Source organism: Lepisosteus oculatus, chromosome 12 (assembly GCF_040954835.1).
Source record: "Lepisosteus oculatus isolate fLepOcu1 chromosome 12, fLepOcu1.hap2, whole genome shotgun sequence".
Classification (NCBI taxonomy): Eukaryota; Metazoa; Chordata; class Actinopteri; order Semionotiformes; family Lepisosteidae; genus Lepisosteus; species Lepisosteus oculatus.
The window spans coordinates 18,559,628-18,577,157 of NC_090707.1; the positions used below are offsets into that span (position 1 = coordinate 18,559,628).

Below are 17,530 nucleotides of genomic sequence, written 5' to 3' on the forward strand. Positions count from 1 at the left end.
ATTGCCGAGCCTAAAAGAGTTTTCTTAAAGTATTAAGAGTTATCATTGATATAATCAAACTAGTTCTGACTTCTTCAGAATCAACAGTGAAACACAAACCAGAGGACACAAATGAAGAGAAAGTACATTTAAAACTGTGAACAGGAGGCACTATTTACTTCAAAGGATTATGGAAGCTTGAAGCAATTCACTCAGCAATTTGATAAAGGTGATAACATGACATTCATAAAAAGGCTGTATTGGAAGCATGGCCTCATCTGTTTTTTATTTCTTATTAAAGTAAAAAAAAATACAACTGATATACATATAACTTAGTTTCAATAAAGTTTTATCTGTTGGATGTTCACAAAGTTGCGTTTTTTTCATATACGTTTTAGTCTTTGATGTTAGTGAGAATTCAAATCACGTTACTTTTAGAGATTGTGGAGTAGTACGATGTCTATTATTCCCAAAGATACAAATATCGAATACTGAGACATTTGTTCTACTGCACTGTCTGTAGTATTTTCTAATTTATTGCATGCATTTAAGTCCCAGACAGTAAAGTAATTGGAAAAAATATGTTTAAATTCACAAAAAGTGAGAGAAATTAGATCAGATCTGTGTCACCTGATTTAAGATACAGATTATAAACTAAATGGCAAGGTAATTAAATGAGTTACTAAAATGAGAATGCAATAGACAATGTGTCTTTTGAAGACAACCATGTAAACTGGAACAAAAATTACAAATACTCTTGATATGATTAGTTTTAATGAGTCTGCATCATCACAAAAATGACAGAGAACATGCCATAAGTATAGCTATGTCTTACCTTTTCTTACCTTTACTGGGGTTAAAGTTAATTGGTACATGGCTTCATTATTATTATACTGAATGAATTATATTAGTCTGAATATACAGTAGAAATCTTTCATTTTCTTATGTACAGGTACAGTATGCATAGTGAACTGAGCTTGGAGTTACTTCTACTGCATATGAATTATTAAACACGTTGGTCTTTTGTATAATATAGTCTCCTGTTGTCTGCATTATGCCTATTCAAGTAAATCTTAGATCTTGTATGTAATTAAATTGAACTTTTTTTTTCTTTGTGGTTATGGAAATGCAACCCAGTAAATCTGTACTGTAGTTTTACTATTGGGCAGCTCACTAATCTGTACACAATATAAAAACTGAACACATTATTTCACTTTGGCTTCAATTTAACCATCAGAAGACAGCCCCTTTCAGGCTGAAAATAGAAGTTACTGTACCTATTGTATATTCTGCTCATTTCCTGAGCTACCACAGTATGTTATTCACCATTTCCACTACGAGTACAGTTCTTCAGGCAGTCTGTTCAGATTTGTTCTTTGTTTGAGCAGCATTTTAGTTTGCTGTTAATGTCAATATTTGCTTTTTATGCCAAGAAGATTTTCTTTTTGGAGGCACTTAGTATTTTGAATATGTCAGTTAAAGGAATGCAAGCATCTTAAACAAGTTGAACCTCTGTAGTCAGACATCCTTAGAACCTGAAACACTGGTTGTCAGTATTGCAGTGAGCAGGTCTCTTTGAAATATTTGTCTGCTCATCTAAATGGCTGCTTTTTTCTTCCTTCAACGTATGAGGAGCACTCATACCTTTTGTTTTCACTTCCAGAAAAAATACAGATGTAATACTTTTGCTTTTTATTACAGATCACCCTAAACTCGTATTCTAAATTCTGAAACAAAAACAAAACATGTGCCAATTTCCAGTTTTGGAAAAGATAACACTGTTGGAATTTGCTGTTGTAATATTCTACTGCTTCCTTGACTTTGTGTATCTTGTCGCTAATTTAAAATAATAAAAACAAGTAAAAATGTATGTTTGCCATGCAATGCTGGGGCCCTGAGATACATTCCTGTACTGCATGATGTTCGCATGTTCTCCCTGTGTTTGTGTGGATTTCCTTCATGTGCTCCAGTTTCCTCCCAGTCCAAAGACGCTCTGGTTGGTCAACTATTTTTTGTAAAATTGGCCCTAGTGTGTGTGTTTGTGTCTGTTTGCTTGGCGATGGACAGGTTGTATCCCATCTTCCGCCAAATCCTTGCTGGGATAGGCCTCCAGCCACCATGGCCTTGAATTTGGTTATTGTGATATTTACCGGTAAATTCGAGCTTCACTGCTCCAAAGAACACTGAAAGCCAGGACTAGTGGCTATAAATCTTTTCTGAGCTGCAAGAAACCAGCCGCTTTGACAATATGTGGATACTGTATATGGCTAACTAACACCATGCCAAACCATGGATTTTGCTGGACCCGACAAGTTTTATTTAAAACTTTAATGGTCAAGCTGAAGACTTCTAAATGTACCGTAAGCTATTAGTGAAACTAAATGAGAAAATACTGAAATATGTTGGTGGTATACTATAAGTATTTAGATCCATGGACGATATTTTGTGCAAGCATCTTTGTCAGCCAAAAGTCTTAAGTAAGTCTTTATCACCTTTGCACACCAGGTTGGTGGAATTTTTGCCCATTGTTCCAGGCAGATTTTCTCAAGCTTCTCTGGTTGCTTGGAGATTTCTTATGGACAGTAGTTTTCAAGTCTTTCCACAGATGATCAATAGGATTCAAACATGGACTTTGACAGACCCCTCAAGCACATACACTTTCTTATTCTTAAGCCACTCTAGTGTAGCTTTTGCTCAGTGCTTTGATTGATTCACCTGCAGAAAGTTCCCATTGTAGGCCTTCAGCAGGCTGAAGGAGGTTTTCCTCTAACTTTCTTGTGCTTTGTTCTGTCCATTTCCAGTGTCTTCTGATGACACAACACAATACCTTCATACTTGACAGGAAGGATGATGTTTACTGAGTGATGTGCTGTGTGCTGCTACAGTAGACATAACTTTTTGTATTGAGACCAAATGTTCCAATTTTGTCTTGTTCAACCACAACACACATTTTGCCACATATTTGCAGATTCACATACTGTTAATATTTTATTGCAAAATCTATGCCGGATTCAAGATGTTGGTAACAGCTTCCTTCTTGCCATATTGCCATACGGGACAACTTTGACTTCTGTCACTGAACTCTGTAACTCCTCCTTTGTTGCTGTTGCAAGTGTCACAGAGGCATCCCTAACCAGTTTCCTTCTTGCCTGGCTGCTCAGTTTGGAGTGACAGTCTGACTGTTCTTCTACTGTTTAATGATTGACTTCACTGTGTCCAAGGGATGTTCAGTGTTTCAGTGAAATTTTATTACACTCTTCTCTTGGTCTGTCCCGTCTACATCTTCACCTCTGTGTCTGTTGAAAGCTTCTTAGTCTTGATTATTCAAACTTTGCTTAAAATTCACTATCTGCTCGAAGGACTTAATGAAGACAAAGGCCAGTGAACTATGTGGCTCATTAAGGTAATTTTGTGCATCTAATTTAGTTTAGGTTTACTGTAGCAAATGGTTTGACTACTTATGATATCATCATATTTCCATTTTTCTTTAATATGAACTATTAACTTTTTGTTTTTGTTTTTGAAGGACTTATGTGTTTAACAAATATAAATTGCTAATTCAAAGTCAGACTTTCAAGGTGACACATACCACACCATAATTCTAGCAAGTGATGTTATTCTGCCCGGAGACACTGTCCTTTTCGGTTTGCTGGTCTTACTTTATATACTGTAATTGAAAACAAGTGGCCTGTCTACTTTTGTGCATTAGATTGGTAATGTTCTTATCTTCCCATGGTAAAGTCAAATCCTACTTGTGTGGTTCTACAAAAATAATGCAATGAAAAATGCATCCATTTGAATGTCTGTTTAAGAGATTCAAGCTTTCCTTTTTCCAAACCTTTCTCCATTTATTATGTTTGAATTTTCTATTCACTTCCTACCTCTGAAGTTTTACACTCTTTTTTCCCCAATTTAAATACAGGAATGTTTACATTTAAACTATTTATCATTTCCTTATAGAATAAAGAAAACATTCATTGGAAATATTGAAACACTGCATAGAACACAACCCGGGGTTTGCTCTGAATATTTTAGGAGACATTTCTAGCTGAATGTGCAAGGGCTTTTATAATGCGTACTTGTTTTACAAATACACATTTTGCCGAGAACTCTTGTCTCTCTTAAAAATAAAGCGGTCAATTGAATTCTTCATTTGTAAACATGATCTATCAACACCACATTCTATAACAATTAACTTACCAAAAGAATCAGTCTGTGACACTGTTAATGATTTTTAAGTATTCCCCACAGTACCATCTTTAAGAAGCAGGAATTTCTAAACATTTCACTGACTGGCAATACTGCTTCCCACCCTGTGCCCACTAGGGTCCTGTCTAGAATGATGTGATGGCTAATGTTCTCTCCAAAGAGGAAGTTTACACAATGAAGGGCACCAGAAACTCATGGGAAAATGCCCCATTTAACCTTCCTCCATTTCTGAATGAGCTGTTGCAGTTCTGATCTGTCATCTGCTCTTTCAATTGTGTTTCTATAAACTTCTCATGACCAAATTTAAATGCCAGGGAAGAAGTGACCAAACTCCAGATTTTCCTTTTACCAAATCAGCTACAGTAGGTAACAAAAAAGAATTCTCTCCTGAAAATTTTGGACAGAATCATAATACGATATTGAATATGGTTACAAGGTATCCTAGTAAATCTAGTATCTTTCTAGTTATTATTATTTTGTCAAACCTAACATTGAACTGTATAAATTGCTCTAGTTTATCTCTGCTTCAGGGTGAGTTCTTTTGAGCTTCTGAAATTGTCTAGCAATAGGAATTAGAATTAAATTAACCTCGAATTAAATTTATTGAATAAAAATGCTGGAAATTAGAACATGATGTGAATGTTTTAGCAGATTTTGAAAATCACAATAGATTTGAAAGTAATAACTTAAACATCATGGACTTAAATTAAAGTGGTAGTAACTGTGTTCCTAGCAGGAAAAAACTTGCTTTTTTCTTGTTTATAGTGATTATATACCAGAATTTTCACCAGCAAAAATATTTACCATTTATAGCTTTAATTCAAATACTGTATGTCTGAGCCGTTACAGCACATTACAGCATTAAGTGATAATTAATTACAAATATCCTTTATTTTTGCTTATTCTCTTTTAAAATATGGGAATCTTATTTCTGAGTACTTACTTTCTTTTCACATGCAAATGTGAAAGAGTTACAATTGTGTCAAGTGAGCTGGCATTTATCTGTCACTATAACTAGCTTGAGTTTTGTTGCCGCTCTTTGCGAACCAAGTTACAAATCCTTAACCTCACTTCATTACAGCATGCTTTGTTGAAAAACCATCTTTGGCACTTCTCATCTGTTTAAGCCTTATGTCTGAGGCGTCCATCCATAGTTCCTTTTAAATATGTTGATAACTACTCAAAAAGTATTCTTACACAAAAAAGAGAATGGGACAAAACAAATCTTGGATCTTATAACTAAGTTCCCTTGGCATACACTGTAATAATAAGATTCATTACTGTACAGCTTATATCAGTGTCATACTCTATTGTCAAGCACAGTTCATATTTAAGTGTTTTTTTTAATTCTCAAAACAGATGGTTAACCTTATACGTAGACTCAATATGCCACTGGGTTAAAACATCTATTTTAGGAGTTTAAACCCACCCACACAGTCTTGACTTGGGGGATTTTCCCTAAGGAATAGCATGGTGGGGGGTTTATTTTTGGTTTGGCTCATGTATCAGGATGTAGCTAAAACCATACAACTGTTTCTCTTTGTTATTCTTATATGAGGTCATTCTTATAAACAAATTTATGAAAGAACTTGAAGTGCCACAAAAAAAAACCTTTTTTAATGTTGACAGTTCCCTGAAAATATATAAATGGGGCCCTTCCTTTTCAACAAACAGTTGTAAATAATGCAGACGTCTCTTTTTTTCTAAAAACAAAAATATGTCCTAACACATACTGAAAAGCTTGGAAATGAAAGAAGGAAGTTATATATAAAAACATGTAAACAGTTACAAGTGAGAAGAGACAGTTTGGCCCATCTAGTCTGTTTGGTGGTTGGTAGTATCTAATTAGAATTTTTCTGAAAGAAGCCAACATTTCAGTTTCCCCAAACAGGACTGAGTAGCATTTTCCATAGTCCAGCAATCCTTTGCATAAAGAACTGTCTCCAGTTCTCAGTTTTAAATTCCACAAAGGTATCACTTGTATCCTATGGTTTGTGTATCACTGCTGATTCTTAAGCAGCACATACTGTAGGATTAACTGTTTTGAATACTCAAATCAGGTTCCCCCTGTTCAAGACTAAAGAGGTTCAGTTCATCAAGTCAGTGAGTATTGAACATTCAATCAATCAAAGTTTTATTTAATCAAATGCACAACAACATAGCATGCAGCAGCACAACAACATTGCTGGCAATGAAAAGTATTTTCTGCGAGCTTAACAGGGGGAGTTAAAAATAAAAATCACAACATTAAAAGTTACAGGAAAAATTTACATAATAACAGTGCAATAAAAAATAAATTAAAAAAAATCAATATAAATACAACTGCTTATATTATGTCCAAATAGTGCAATATGCAGTGTGCCAAATACAATGGAAAACTGTATGTCCAAGTAACCTGAACGTTTAACAAGAACCATTAGGGTGGTTGCTGAAGGTGACTGCATCTTGACTATTTAGCAGTCTTATTGCCTGGAGGTAGAAGCTGTTCCATAATCTGTTGGACTCTGACCGAATGCTCCGGTACCATTTACCAGACGGTAGGAGAGAAAACAGTTTATGACTTGGATGACTGGGGTCCTTGAGAATAGACCTGGTCTTAAGACATCTAGCTGAGTAGATATCCTGGATGTTTGTTAGCTCACAGCTGGTAATGAGCTGCCAGTCAGGATGCTCTCAATTGTGCACCAGTAGAAATTGGCCTGGATATGTGATGGCATGCTGTGCCGCCGTGCTATTTTGACCACGATGTTGGTGTGGTGGGTCCAGGTTAAGTCCTCTGTGATGTTAACTCCTAGGAACTTAAAACTGCTGACCCTCTCCACTTCAGTCCCAGTCCCAGTGATGTTTCCTTTAATCCACAATCATCACCTTAGTCTTACTAATGTTCAGAGAGAGGTTGTCCTCCTCTGGCACCATGCTGCCAGGGTTTCAACCTCCTCCCTGTACGCAGACTCTTCACCATCTGTGATCAGGCTGATGACCATTCATTTAAATCCAGAAATTAATGTGGTCACTCTTTTCTGGACCGATTCCAAAGCAGCAATATCTTTTTGGCAACACTGTGACCAAAAGTAGACATATTTTAATATACAATGTAACAAAAACCCTCAACTTAAGAATTCAGCTTTTAACTGCTGTTTAGATCCAAATATTCTGTTTACCTTTTATTCCTTCCCACAAAATAATATTTTGCAGCACATTAGATCTCGTTATGTTTTCACCCATAATTATCCAATACTAAAAACTAACCAATTTCAGTCTGGTATTATAAAACATTCTGGTATGCCTCTAGAAGAAATGTGAGAGTCCTTTTCTGATTCTCCTCATTGCATCACAAGCATGTATCGACAGAGCGGATTACAGTACATGTGTAAAGGAATGTATGTCAATGGAGTTGCACATAATGTAATGTGTGGCATTATGAAATCTACAGGGGTTACACTCTCTTACTCTCAGGTTCTTAGCCCTTTCTCTACCGGTCTACCAAGATTTGTTCCTCTCTGAATGAGGTCAGTGATGACAGTGGCCTGCACATGTTTTTGAACCATAGTGACTTATTGGCTCTCTGGATTTTGTATAGTATGTATTTGTCTCTACTTTGCCCTTTGCTCCTACAAGATACTGTGGGGTTTAGTTTTACCCTCTTACCTAGTGGCTGATCTAATCATTTTACCAGTAACTACAAGGTGTCTCATCTAAATTCAGTCCCCTTCCACTTACCTTTATAATGAACAGAAAACTAGACAAGCCATATGGCAGTTCTATTTATTATATGGACTGGGAGAGCACTTTCTCTTCCTTTTAAAACTTGGCAAGCCAGTTAATGCATGTTAAACTTGCACACAGTATGTATAGAACACCATACTTGGGTTTCCAGATGAAGATTAATCTCAGTCCTGTGTGTCACAGATGTACCTACAGTACCAACAAATGTTTTGGGACTATCCTGTGATTAAGCACTTTTGGCTGTATTTGCTTTTGAATATGTGTGACTACGTTTTAGATGCTTTGATTGTAGCTTCCAAGTGACAATTATCTCATATGTATGTTTAGACATGATATACTTTAGTTATAGATCTAACTATTGCTAAAAAAACAGTTTTTTACGGTTAGGTGGAGTCTGACTCTTATACCAAACTTAGTTGCATTTTGACACCTGATAGCAGCCTTTTCACCATATTGCTTGATTTCATTACATCTTAAAAGCTAAGAAAGCTTGGACCTGAATAGTAAAGGAATGAGAAATCTCTAATCTTCCCCTCCTTCAGAAAAAGAACGCCTCAACAACAATGTTGTTTCCACAAAATAAAATAAATTGTTCTCTTGAATCTGAGGTGACATTTCTAAAGTATTTCAGTATATTTTACCATTTACATTTTACTGTTTTTATAGTACACTTGTCTAAATTTGGTAAATGCTCTTGGCGATGGTAATATAAAAGCTATGTACTGATGTAACCCTTCTGTGTATAATCAGTTCTTCTTTTATTAAAACGCAACTTCAATTGCTTTAATATGTTTTCCTTGCTATTCACTCTTTAATGTGATTAGGGATTTCTGTAATAGCATTGTCTTTCAGAGGATAAATACTTTTAACAGATAAATCCTGGGGTTTGACATATCAGAGAATCCTGGGAAAAGACCATGGTAATTTACATCTGTGTTTTGATTAAAAAAGAGTACACGTTTTGGAAGTTCTGCAGTAGCTGTAAAGAGTACCCTGCCATACATAAAAAGGCAGCGAATGGCTCAGTCAGGCTTTCAGACAGTTTAATTTTGTGCCTTTTTTTTGTGCACTTAGATGAGGACATGAATGATATTATTAATGATAGATACAGTACTGTACAGCCTTATTTTAGTAATTGCACTGATATGTTTAAGATTAAAATTAGTCATGTTTATGATCACTGACAATAAAATGAAATGGAGATGAATAGTACAAGTAATCGTATTGTAAAATATCTTTAAATCCTTCAAAACCAAAGTTCTTTGCGTTATTGTTATTTGAAAGAGTAACATTAAACATTAGAGATATATTTTGTTCATTTGATTTTTTGGAGTGCATGGCAAGTTATGATTATGTATACTGTATGAATTCTTGAGGCATCTCTAGATTCTCTTTCCAAGACGGTAACCTTTATGATGCTGTGAAGTCAGTTTTCATTGGATATCCAAAAGAGGATATCCAATCTCAAAATAGCACCAAAAGAGGACCATAAATGTATTTTTGTATCATTAAGATAATAAATATTTAACTGCTATTCTCATTTTTTTTTATTTAGAGAATATTAATAATAATACACAGTAATATATAATACAATAGTATTATACTACTATATATATAATAGTATAATAATGACTTCTTGTGATGCAAAGTGAGAGTATTGAGTGGTCATATTCCAGGCCTTTGGAATACCAGTTTATCCTAGTATTTTGGAATAATTACGTCCAAGCACCTTTCAGTTCTGATTGTCCTTCAGTCTGTAAAATGGAGATGCAAGTTCAGAACCAGACAGTAATGCACAGTCATGAATAGCCTTTTAGAAAAATATGCAAGTTATTGAAATTAATAATCATACAGTACATGGTTCTGATTGTTACCATGACTACTATAACAATAACAGAATCACACTTACATTTCGTGTTTGCTAGCCTTTTTGTGTGCCGTTTTGAGTGTTATCAGTTGTTGCCTGCTCATTCAGCATGGCTTCAATCAACAACACCCAGCACAAACTGACATCAGGTAAAAATAGACACTGTTAGGTTGATACTTAAAGTTTATACAACGTTAACAAAGAGAATGACTGCTAACAGCTAGACAAGTGGATGCAAATCATTTTTCAATTTAAATTTAAACCCTATTTAAAAAAAGCAATACTGTAAGTATTGGTTGGATTTAACACATATATCCATATTAACCACAAAACAACATATTAAACTGCTACAGTTTAATCAAAACTGAAAATACTTATGCTTCAAATAAAATAGACAAGGCATTAAGGTTGACTATTGTCTGCTAATATGAGTAGAGCATGCTTGTATGAGATATATTAGCATATATTATTTGAAATTAAGTAAAGCTTTCTGCTGGAAAAACACTTATTTTTTGGCAATCCTATATACAGTACCCTATCATACTGCAGCTATTACTGTACTTTAAACCTGTATGTGTCAAACTAATGGGCTGTGACCTTCAAATGACCAGGTTGATATTGTTGATACAGTTCGAAGATGTTCTCAAGGTTGTCATGGCATCAGGCAAATTACAGCCTCCCACTTAAAATATCACTTTTTAGAAATGTTTCTTGTACTGTGCTGTGACACACTTTTCAGAGAACTCCTCTTTGTGGCTGTTTGGAGGTCTCACTCTTTCCAGACTATGTAAGGCCTCCGTGACTGACTTACAGTAGAGGCAATGCTGTAGAGATGCTGTGACTCAAATATGACATGTTTGTGTATTTCAATATTTAATGTCAGCACCCCCACCAAAGTGTTCCTTTCAAATAACAGTTACTAAAACTGTTTGTAGTGGCCAGCCTGTTATGAATTGATTTCAAGATTTTTGCGTAAACTATAAAATTGAATAACACTGCAGCTTTTGTTTGGTATTAATATTGCCATGAGTTTTATATTCCCTCTGTGATGTCACTCTCAAATCATTTTGCCATGTTAAATTACAAGATTTAGAGCCACTTACTCTGGCAGAGCAGCAATATCCTGAACTTTATGACGAAACAGTACAGTTTTGTACGTGTAGGTTTATGCAAACAATTATTAGAGAGCTCAAGTACTAAACAACCAGGAAGATGAACCCAAAAAACATTAAACACTTGAAAGTCAAATACATCAAGCAGGTATGTCTGAACAATACTATAGCCATCTGAAAAAAAAAAAAACTTTACAAACTTGCTTCAAAGAGTGATTCAAAGAGGACAGTCTTGCTATAACACTACATACTGTAGCTTATAGAATAAACATGTTTTTAACAATGAAAGATCAACATAAAGGAGGCTTTGTGCAGCTTATACAGTACAATTAAAAGTAGGACTTCATACATCAATGATGTATTATGTTTTTATGCTATGCAAGCTTTATCACAATAAAAAACGATTCACATTCTGTAGCTGCCTCCTTTCCTATTTACAGTGTAATGTTAATTATCCCAAGTTCAGATTTATTTGCAGAAATATTTAAAAAATGTCTTTTGTTAATGCTTAAGATTAAAAGTGCTTTTTTGTTTGTGCTCGTCTGACCTTTTGCATAATGATTAAAACTCCTGAATGCCATACACATGTTCTAGATTTTATGAGACAACATGCCTTATTTTTTTAATGAATTTTATGGAAAGACTTTCAGAGGTGATTTGTAATAATAACTAATAGCAAAATAGATTAGAGCTGGTAGGATTATATGAGGCACATCAGAACAGAATGTTGACCAGATTACTGTGACCTAAATAACAGGAAGCTATAATAACATCATTTTGTTTAAAGTTCTTTTACTGTGATTAATCCAACATGAATGTGTGAAATACATTAATTAGTCTCATTTAAAATGTTGAAAATGTGCAGAGAAACTACCCAATTCTTGAATCTCTTCCAAATCATAGTTCAGAAATGTGTTTAACAGAGAATGTGTTGATTGAAATTACTCATATCACCCATAGTTATTACGCTGTACCTTGTTATGCTGGATGGATGGATTGTGTACGTGCGGAGAAGCAAAACTTGGAAGTTAGCAGTGCTTTTTCAATTTTGTTCTCCTTAGCTGAGTATTATATAATTGGGTTCACTTGCATTTAAAGCAGCATCAGCAAAACACTGTAAAAGATTTTACTTTGTGGTTTGTAACCCGGTAATACTTTGCAATGAATCAAAACTGTAATGAATTATATTTGAATTTCCTTTCTCAAACTAATATCTGAACGGAAAGACCCACAAGAAGTCTATGAACTCTAAACTTGGGTCTAAAAAGGGGAAATGTAAAATTTTCAGTGATTTTCATTAGACCGTAGAATCCTCCGAAGGAGCCTTTTGCATTGTTACAAAAAACAATTATGAGGGGACCTTACACAAGTATTGAAAGTCCTTAACAGCACTGACAAAGTCAACACAGCAAATTTCTTCAGAGTGAAGAGAGAAACACAAACCAAAGGGCACGATTGGAAACTACATGGATGAGCATTCAAAACCGACAACAGGAGGCACGATTTACCTCCTGGAACAAGAAAATGGAAGCTGCCCAGCTATGTTGTTTGAAGCCAATATTGTGCCATAAGTATTATGTTTTTATTGCACTCAACTTGCGCTAATAAAATGTAATAATTTTTTGTTCTTTACTCAGTTATACCATGTTTTTATGCTACTCTATGGGGATATGTGGATATAACAATTTTTTAGAACTATTGCCCAAACATAACACTTATGTAAAAAGAATAACATACTGTATTTCACTTATTAAAAATGTAATCCTTAGATGTCCAAAGGCTAATATGAAGATTTTTCTTTAGTTGTTAACCTGCATGCAAGTTTCTTTGTTATTTTTAGAAGGTTGTAGGTATGTCATCATACACCAATAAGCCTTAATTATATAAGTCTGATAAATGTACAATTATAGAAACAATACTTATACTAGAGGATATTCTGTGACTAAAAAAAAATCAATGAAATAGTAAACATAGAAACGTAGCCTTGCTTAACTAATTTGTTAGAATTATTTGAACATACACCATTGGTAATGTATACAAACAGAGCATGTGATATGATATATTTAGATTTTCAGAAAAAGTACTTTCACAAAGTAGAGGCACAAATGAAAATTAAAGGGAAGTAGTGTACATTTAAAATGGAGATTTGGAGGGGAAAAAGTTAAACAGTCATGTTGCCAAAGCTGGTATTGTCAAATCTTTCAAGGGATGAACAAACTGGATGATATCTTATGATTACTCAAAATCAAACACGCTGGACTGATCAATCTAGCAACTGCCTTACATTTGCAAATTTTCTTATGTTGTTTCATTCTGATGCTTTTAAAAAAAACAATAGTAGTGGAAAACATTAGGGGAGTAAAGGAGGAATAATTTAATTCAAAAGTTTTTTTTGTAGTTTCTACACAGAGAATGTAGAGCTCTTACCCATTTTTAATAGCCCCTTTTATGCTTAATGTGCTTGAATATCACACTTGTAGAAGTGCTTTGCATCCCATATACTGTATGAGTGTCACCACTTCATCCATCATTTAAGCGCAGCACTCACATACAGTATGAGACATTTGACACATGACATCCATTATGCACTAACAGTAGTTCAGCTTTGGAAGTGAGAAAATGCTCCTGGTTACACCAGTTAACATTGTTTTTCTTACAAGACAACCACGGGACATAATAATAACAAAATAACCTGGACTTTGGTTTAACATCAATGCACTTCCTATAGCAATGTATCCCCAGTAACTGTACTGAGGTATTTATCTGGAAAGAATGGACACATACTCATCCAACAACACCATTTACAGCTGGTATGGTTTTCCTCTGAGATCTTCCATCCTAGTACTGACCCGGTGCAGCCTTGCTCAGTTTCTGATATCTAACAACATCAGACCACAAGGCTGTATAACTCATATCATCTGCACATTATGTTTGTAATCAATGTGTTTAAGAGATCCTATTTTTGTTGTTAAACTTGAATAAAGTTGGAGCAAACACAATATAAATTTAGAAACATCATTTTGTGCACAAAAAACTAATCGGTCAATAAAATAATAATCTATTATTATTATCTAATATATCCATCAATTGTTTACTGCTTTATTCAATACAGAGTCACGGGGGAGCTGGAGCCTATCTCAGGGCGCAAGGCAGGGTACACCCTGGATGGGACATCAGTCCATCACGGGGCACACACGGATTCAGACACACACCAGGGCCAGTTTTCCCAGAAGCGAATTAACCTACCTGAATGTCTGTGTGCTGTGGGTGGAAACTGGACCACCCAGGGGAAACCCACCCATACACAGGAAAATCATACAAACTCCGTGCAGATAGCATACCAGGAATTGAACCTAGAGTCCAAGGGCTGCAAGGCAGCAATGCTAATCAATAAATTATAAACACAGTTATTGATTATCTGTCTATAAAATATAAGTGAAATTGCTCAGCTGATGAATAGGAAGATACAATTACAGTACATTTTTAGTGACATGTCTGTAATTTCTGCAATGCCACACTTTCAATCTCACAAATTGTTCCTTTCAGTGTAGCCTCCTGAGTCAGAAAAGATGCCTTCAGCTATGGATAGGAGAGGTACTTGTACTTATATATTCTGGTGCCTTATACCATTGAAGCATCTGAGAACACACTTCAGCCCTCTGCAAGGAAACAACGAAAGCTCTCGACTGTAGACAACACAGGGAAAAAATGGTCGATACAGCAAGCAGCAATATTTTGCATTTATAAAATGATAGCTTTTTTAGATTGACAGTGTGGCATAACAGATGTTTTGGAGAACAGGATTAATATACAAAGACCTATTACTCCAACATACACAGTTTGTGTGATTTGTGTGTGAGTTCAAATTTACCCTTTAGGCTCATTTGAGTAAGTGAAAGTACTGACAGAGACTAAGAAATTAAAGGCATACCAGGGATTGCTAAAATTAAGTGTCCTGTAGCTATTTATTTGAGCAAGAGTATCCTTTGAGAATTGGAACCAGTAACGTACAGCATATTGTATTTTTAATGTCTGCCACTATACATAAAAAAATCACACACAGTATATGTATACTTGCATACATGTACTGTATGTACACAGTTAACTACTGTTTTATCAAAGGTAGAAAAAAGGGGTTTAGAATTTTTTAAGGCAGATTCCATCAACTGCAATTAATTTACAGATAGCCAAAGCGCCACCTACAGGGAAATTTAAATATTTAAACGCTAAGATCAAAAAGACAGAAGGCTGTGTTTTATTCAGGAACAAGTAATAGCTTTATTCCATGCTGAAAAAAAGAAGAAAGAAAACACAACGTGGAGCCTTCAGGTGTGAAGAAGGCAGCTCCACGGCCGAAACGTTGTGTTTTCTTTCTTCTTTTTTTCAGCATGGAATAAACCTATTATAATAATAATAATAAAAAACTTTGTTTTATATAGCGCCTTTAAAGGTGGCTTCTCACAGCGCTTTACAGGATGACAACAACAATAAATAATAGATAAAACACAATTACAATATATAGACGAGACTGTGGATGGTGGTACTAAGAAAAGCAAACGGGTGAAGAATGGAACCAGTTAAGTAAAGGCTTTTCTGAAGAAGAGGGTTTTGAGTCTGGATTTGAAGGAGTTTAGAGAAGGTGACTCTCTGATATCCTTGGGGAGAGAGTTCCAGGGCTTGGGGGCATAACAGGAGAAGGCCCTGTCACCCATACAATGTTGATGGGCTTGGGGGACAGTTAGGAGAGCAGAATTAGAAGAGCGAAGGTTCCGAGGTGGGGAGTAGGGCGATAATAGTTCAGACAGGTACTGAGGTGCCAAGCCATGCAGGGCCTTATAGGTGAGTATGAGGATATTATTGGAACTATTACTTGTTCCTTTGCAGCCTACGCATGCTGATGCAGCTACCCACCTGTTTTTTCATACACAATTATCTATTTTTCTTGTTATTTTCTGAAAAAGATATTGACGATACAGTATGTATTAATTACCCTAATATGCCCCTTTTGTTTTTGTAGATTAAGATGCCTGGTGAAGCAGCTGGAGAAGGGTGAGGTGAATGTCTTGGATCTCAAAAAAAATATTGAATATGCAGCATCAGTTCTAGAAGCTGTGTACATTGATGAAACCAGGTGAGTTAAAGGGAGTTTAATGGACATACAGTATAACTCTGTGTGCTACTCTATGTCAATGGATACTGTAAAGATTTTTTTTAAATAAGAACTCCTTGTGATACTAGTAAATATGAGGGCAAGCGTATGTTAAATATTCATGTTCAAAAGTAATAATGTATTCTTGTTTGTGTATTGCAAATGCATTGTATGGAAGTTGATTCATGTGTGCATGCATGTTGTGCCAAATCATCTTTCAGTTTCTTCCAGTCCTTTATTTTGGTGTTTTGCTTCAATGTTTGCTTTAGTTATGTGTAAGTAAAACTCAAGCAATATTTTTTTCTAAATTGATCTTTTAAAATAAGGACTATTCTTTAGCTTATCTTTTGTATTTCAGAGAAAACCTTTCAAGGTCTCTACTGAGATAGCTGACGTTTCTTTTAAAGTTACATTAAGATTCAGAGTGCTCTGCACTTGTTTGTCATTTGTTAATATGAAATGTGTTTGATGTACTCTTCAGTGATAATGCGTAGGTGTTTGTTGAAGATTTTAGGTATTTTGTAATGACCTAATGTAAAGCATGTTAACAGCTGTTAGTGTTTAGCTGCTTTCTCTTGCTAGCATTACACCAGAAAGCTTGTATGCTAACATTTTACCTATCCTGCAGTATTTAGTGAAGACACATTTTAATTAACAGAAATGTCCGCCTCTGTAGTAGGTGTACAACTAATCTTGCACCAGAAATGTGATATAACCACAGACAGTTCTGCGTGGATAGTTTGTACCAGTGTTATGTGCTGCAGGAAGCTGGAATAAAGACTATAAAGTAATTGAATGAAGGATTAAATAGTCCAGAGCAATTAACTACTGGTAGTCAAGCATATTAAATGTGTTTTATATAGTCAAAGGTTCTCTGTATACTCTATTTATCTAAGATGCAAGATTATGAGATGCATTTTAGGATCTCAAAAAAAGATGCTCAAATAAAGAATGGTATTAACTTATCTTGAATACAGGTACTATTCATCAGAAAAAAATGGGGCCAGAGCAGAATTATCTAATCAGAAGTGTACTGCTTATCATATTTTGAAATAATTGTAGAATGCACTTTATTTCAACTTATGGAGTTTCAAAAATTAGTTCAGGGTGGTTCAGAATTGTTGTATGTGCAGCCTCACGCAAAATGTCGTATACGTTTTAAATACTTTTTTCTGTCTTGTAAAGGCTGTACAAAAGCTAAGAGTTTTAAAATGCTGCCTTTGTCCTAATTGTGTGAGGGCTGGATGACTCATTGTTCTCCAAAGCAAAACAAGTGACACTACAATGTATCTCACTCACACTGCTGTTCACCCATCATAATTAAATTTACTTTTGCTCATAAAAAACAGTTACAAAGCCAGTAGAACAACCTGAATAATATGGAATCAGAGGCTCCATATTGCCACAGACTTGCTGAAAATCTTAAAATGACTATTTTAACATTACATAAATTCTAAACATTGTGTTAAAAGTGAATAGTTTTAAAGT

At 35.0% G+C, this 17,530-nt stretch overlaps 1 protein-coding gene across 2 annotated transcripts in view; it reads left to right on the forward strand.

The window, feature by feature from the left end:
* The window catches only part of pde1a (phosphodiesterase 1A, calmodulin-dependent), a 116,460-nt gene that overhangs the window by 85,333 nt on the left and 13,597 nt on the right, over positions 1-17,530 (forward strand). For both annotated transcript variants that reach the window (XM_015359072.2, XM_015359073.2), the window contains one exon: positions 15,911-16,024. In XM_015359072.2, the coding sequence (XP_015214558.1) occupies positions 15,911-16,024 (114 nt within the window). The remainder of the gene's footprint in view (positions 1-15,910; positions 16,025-17,530) is intronic.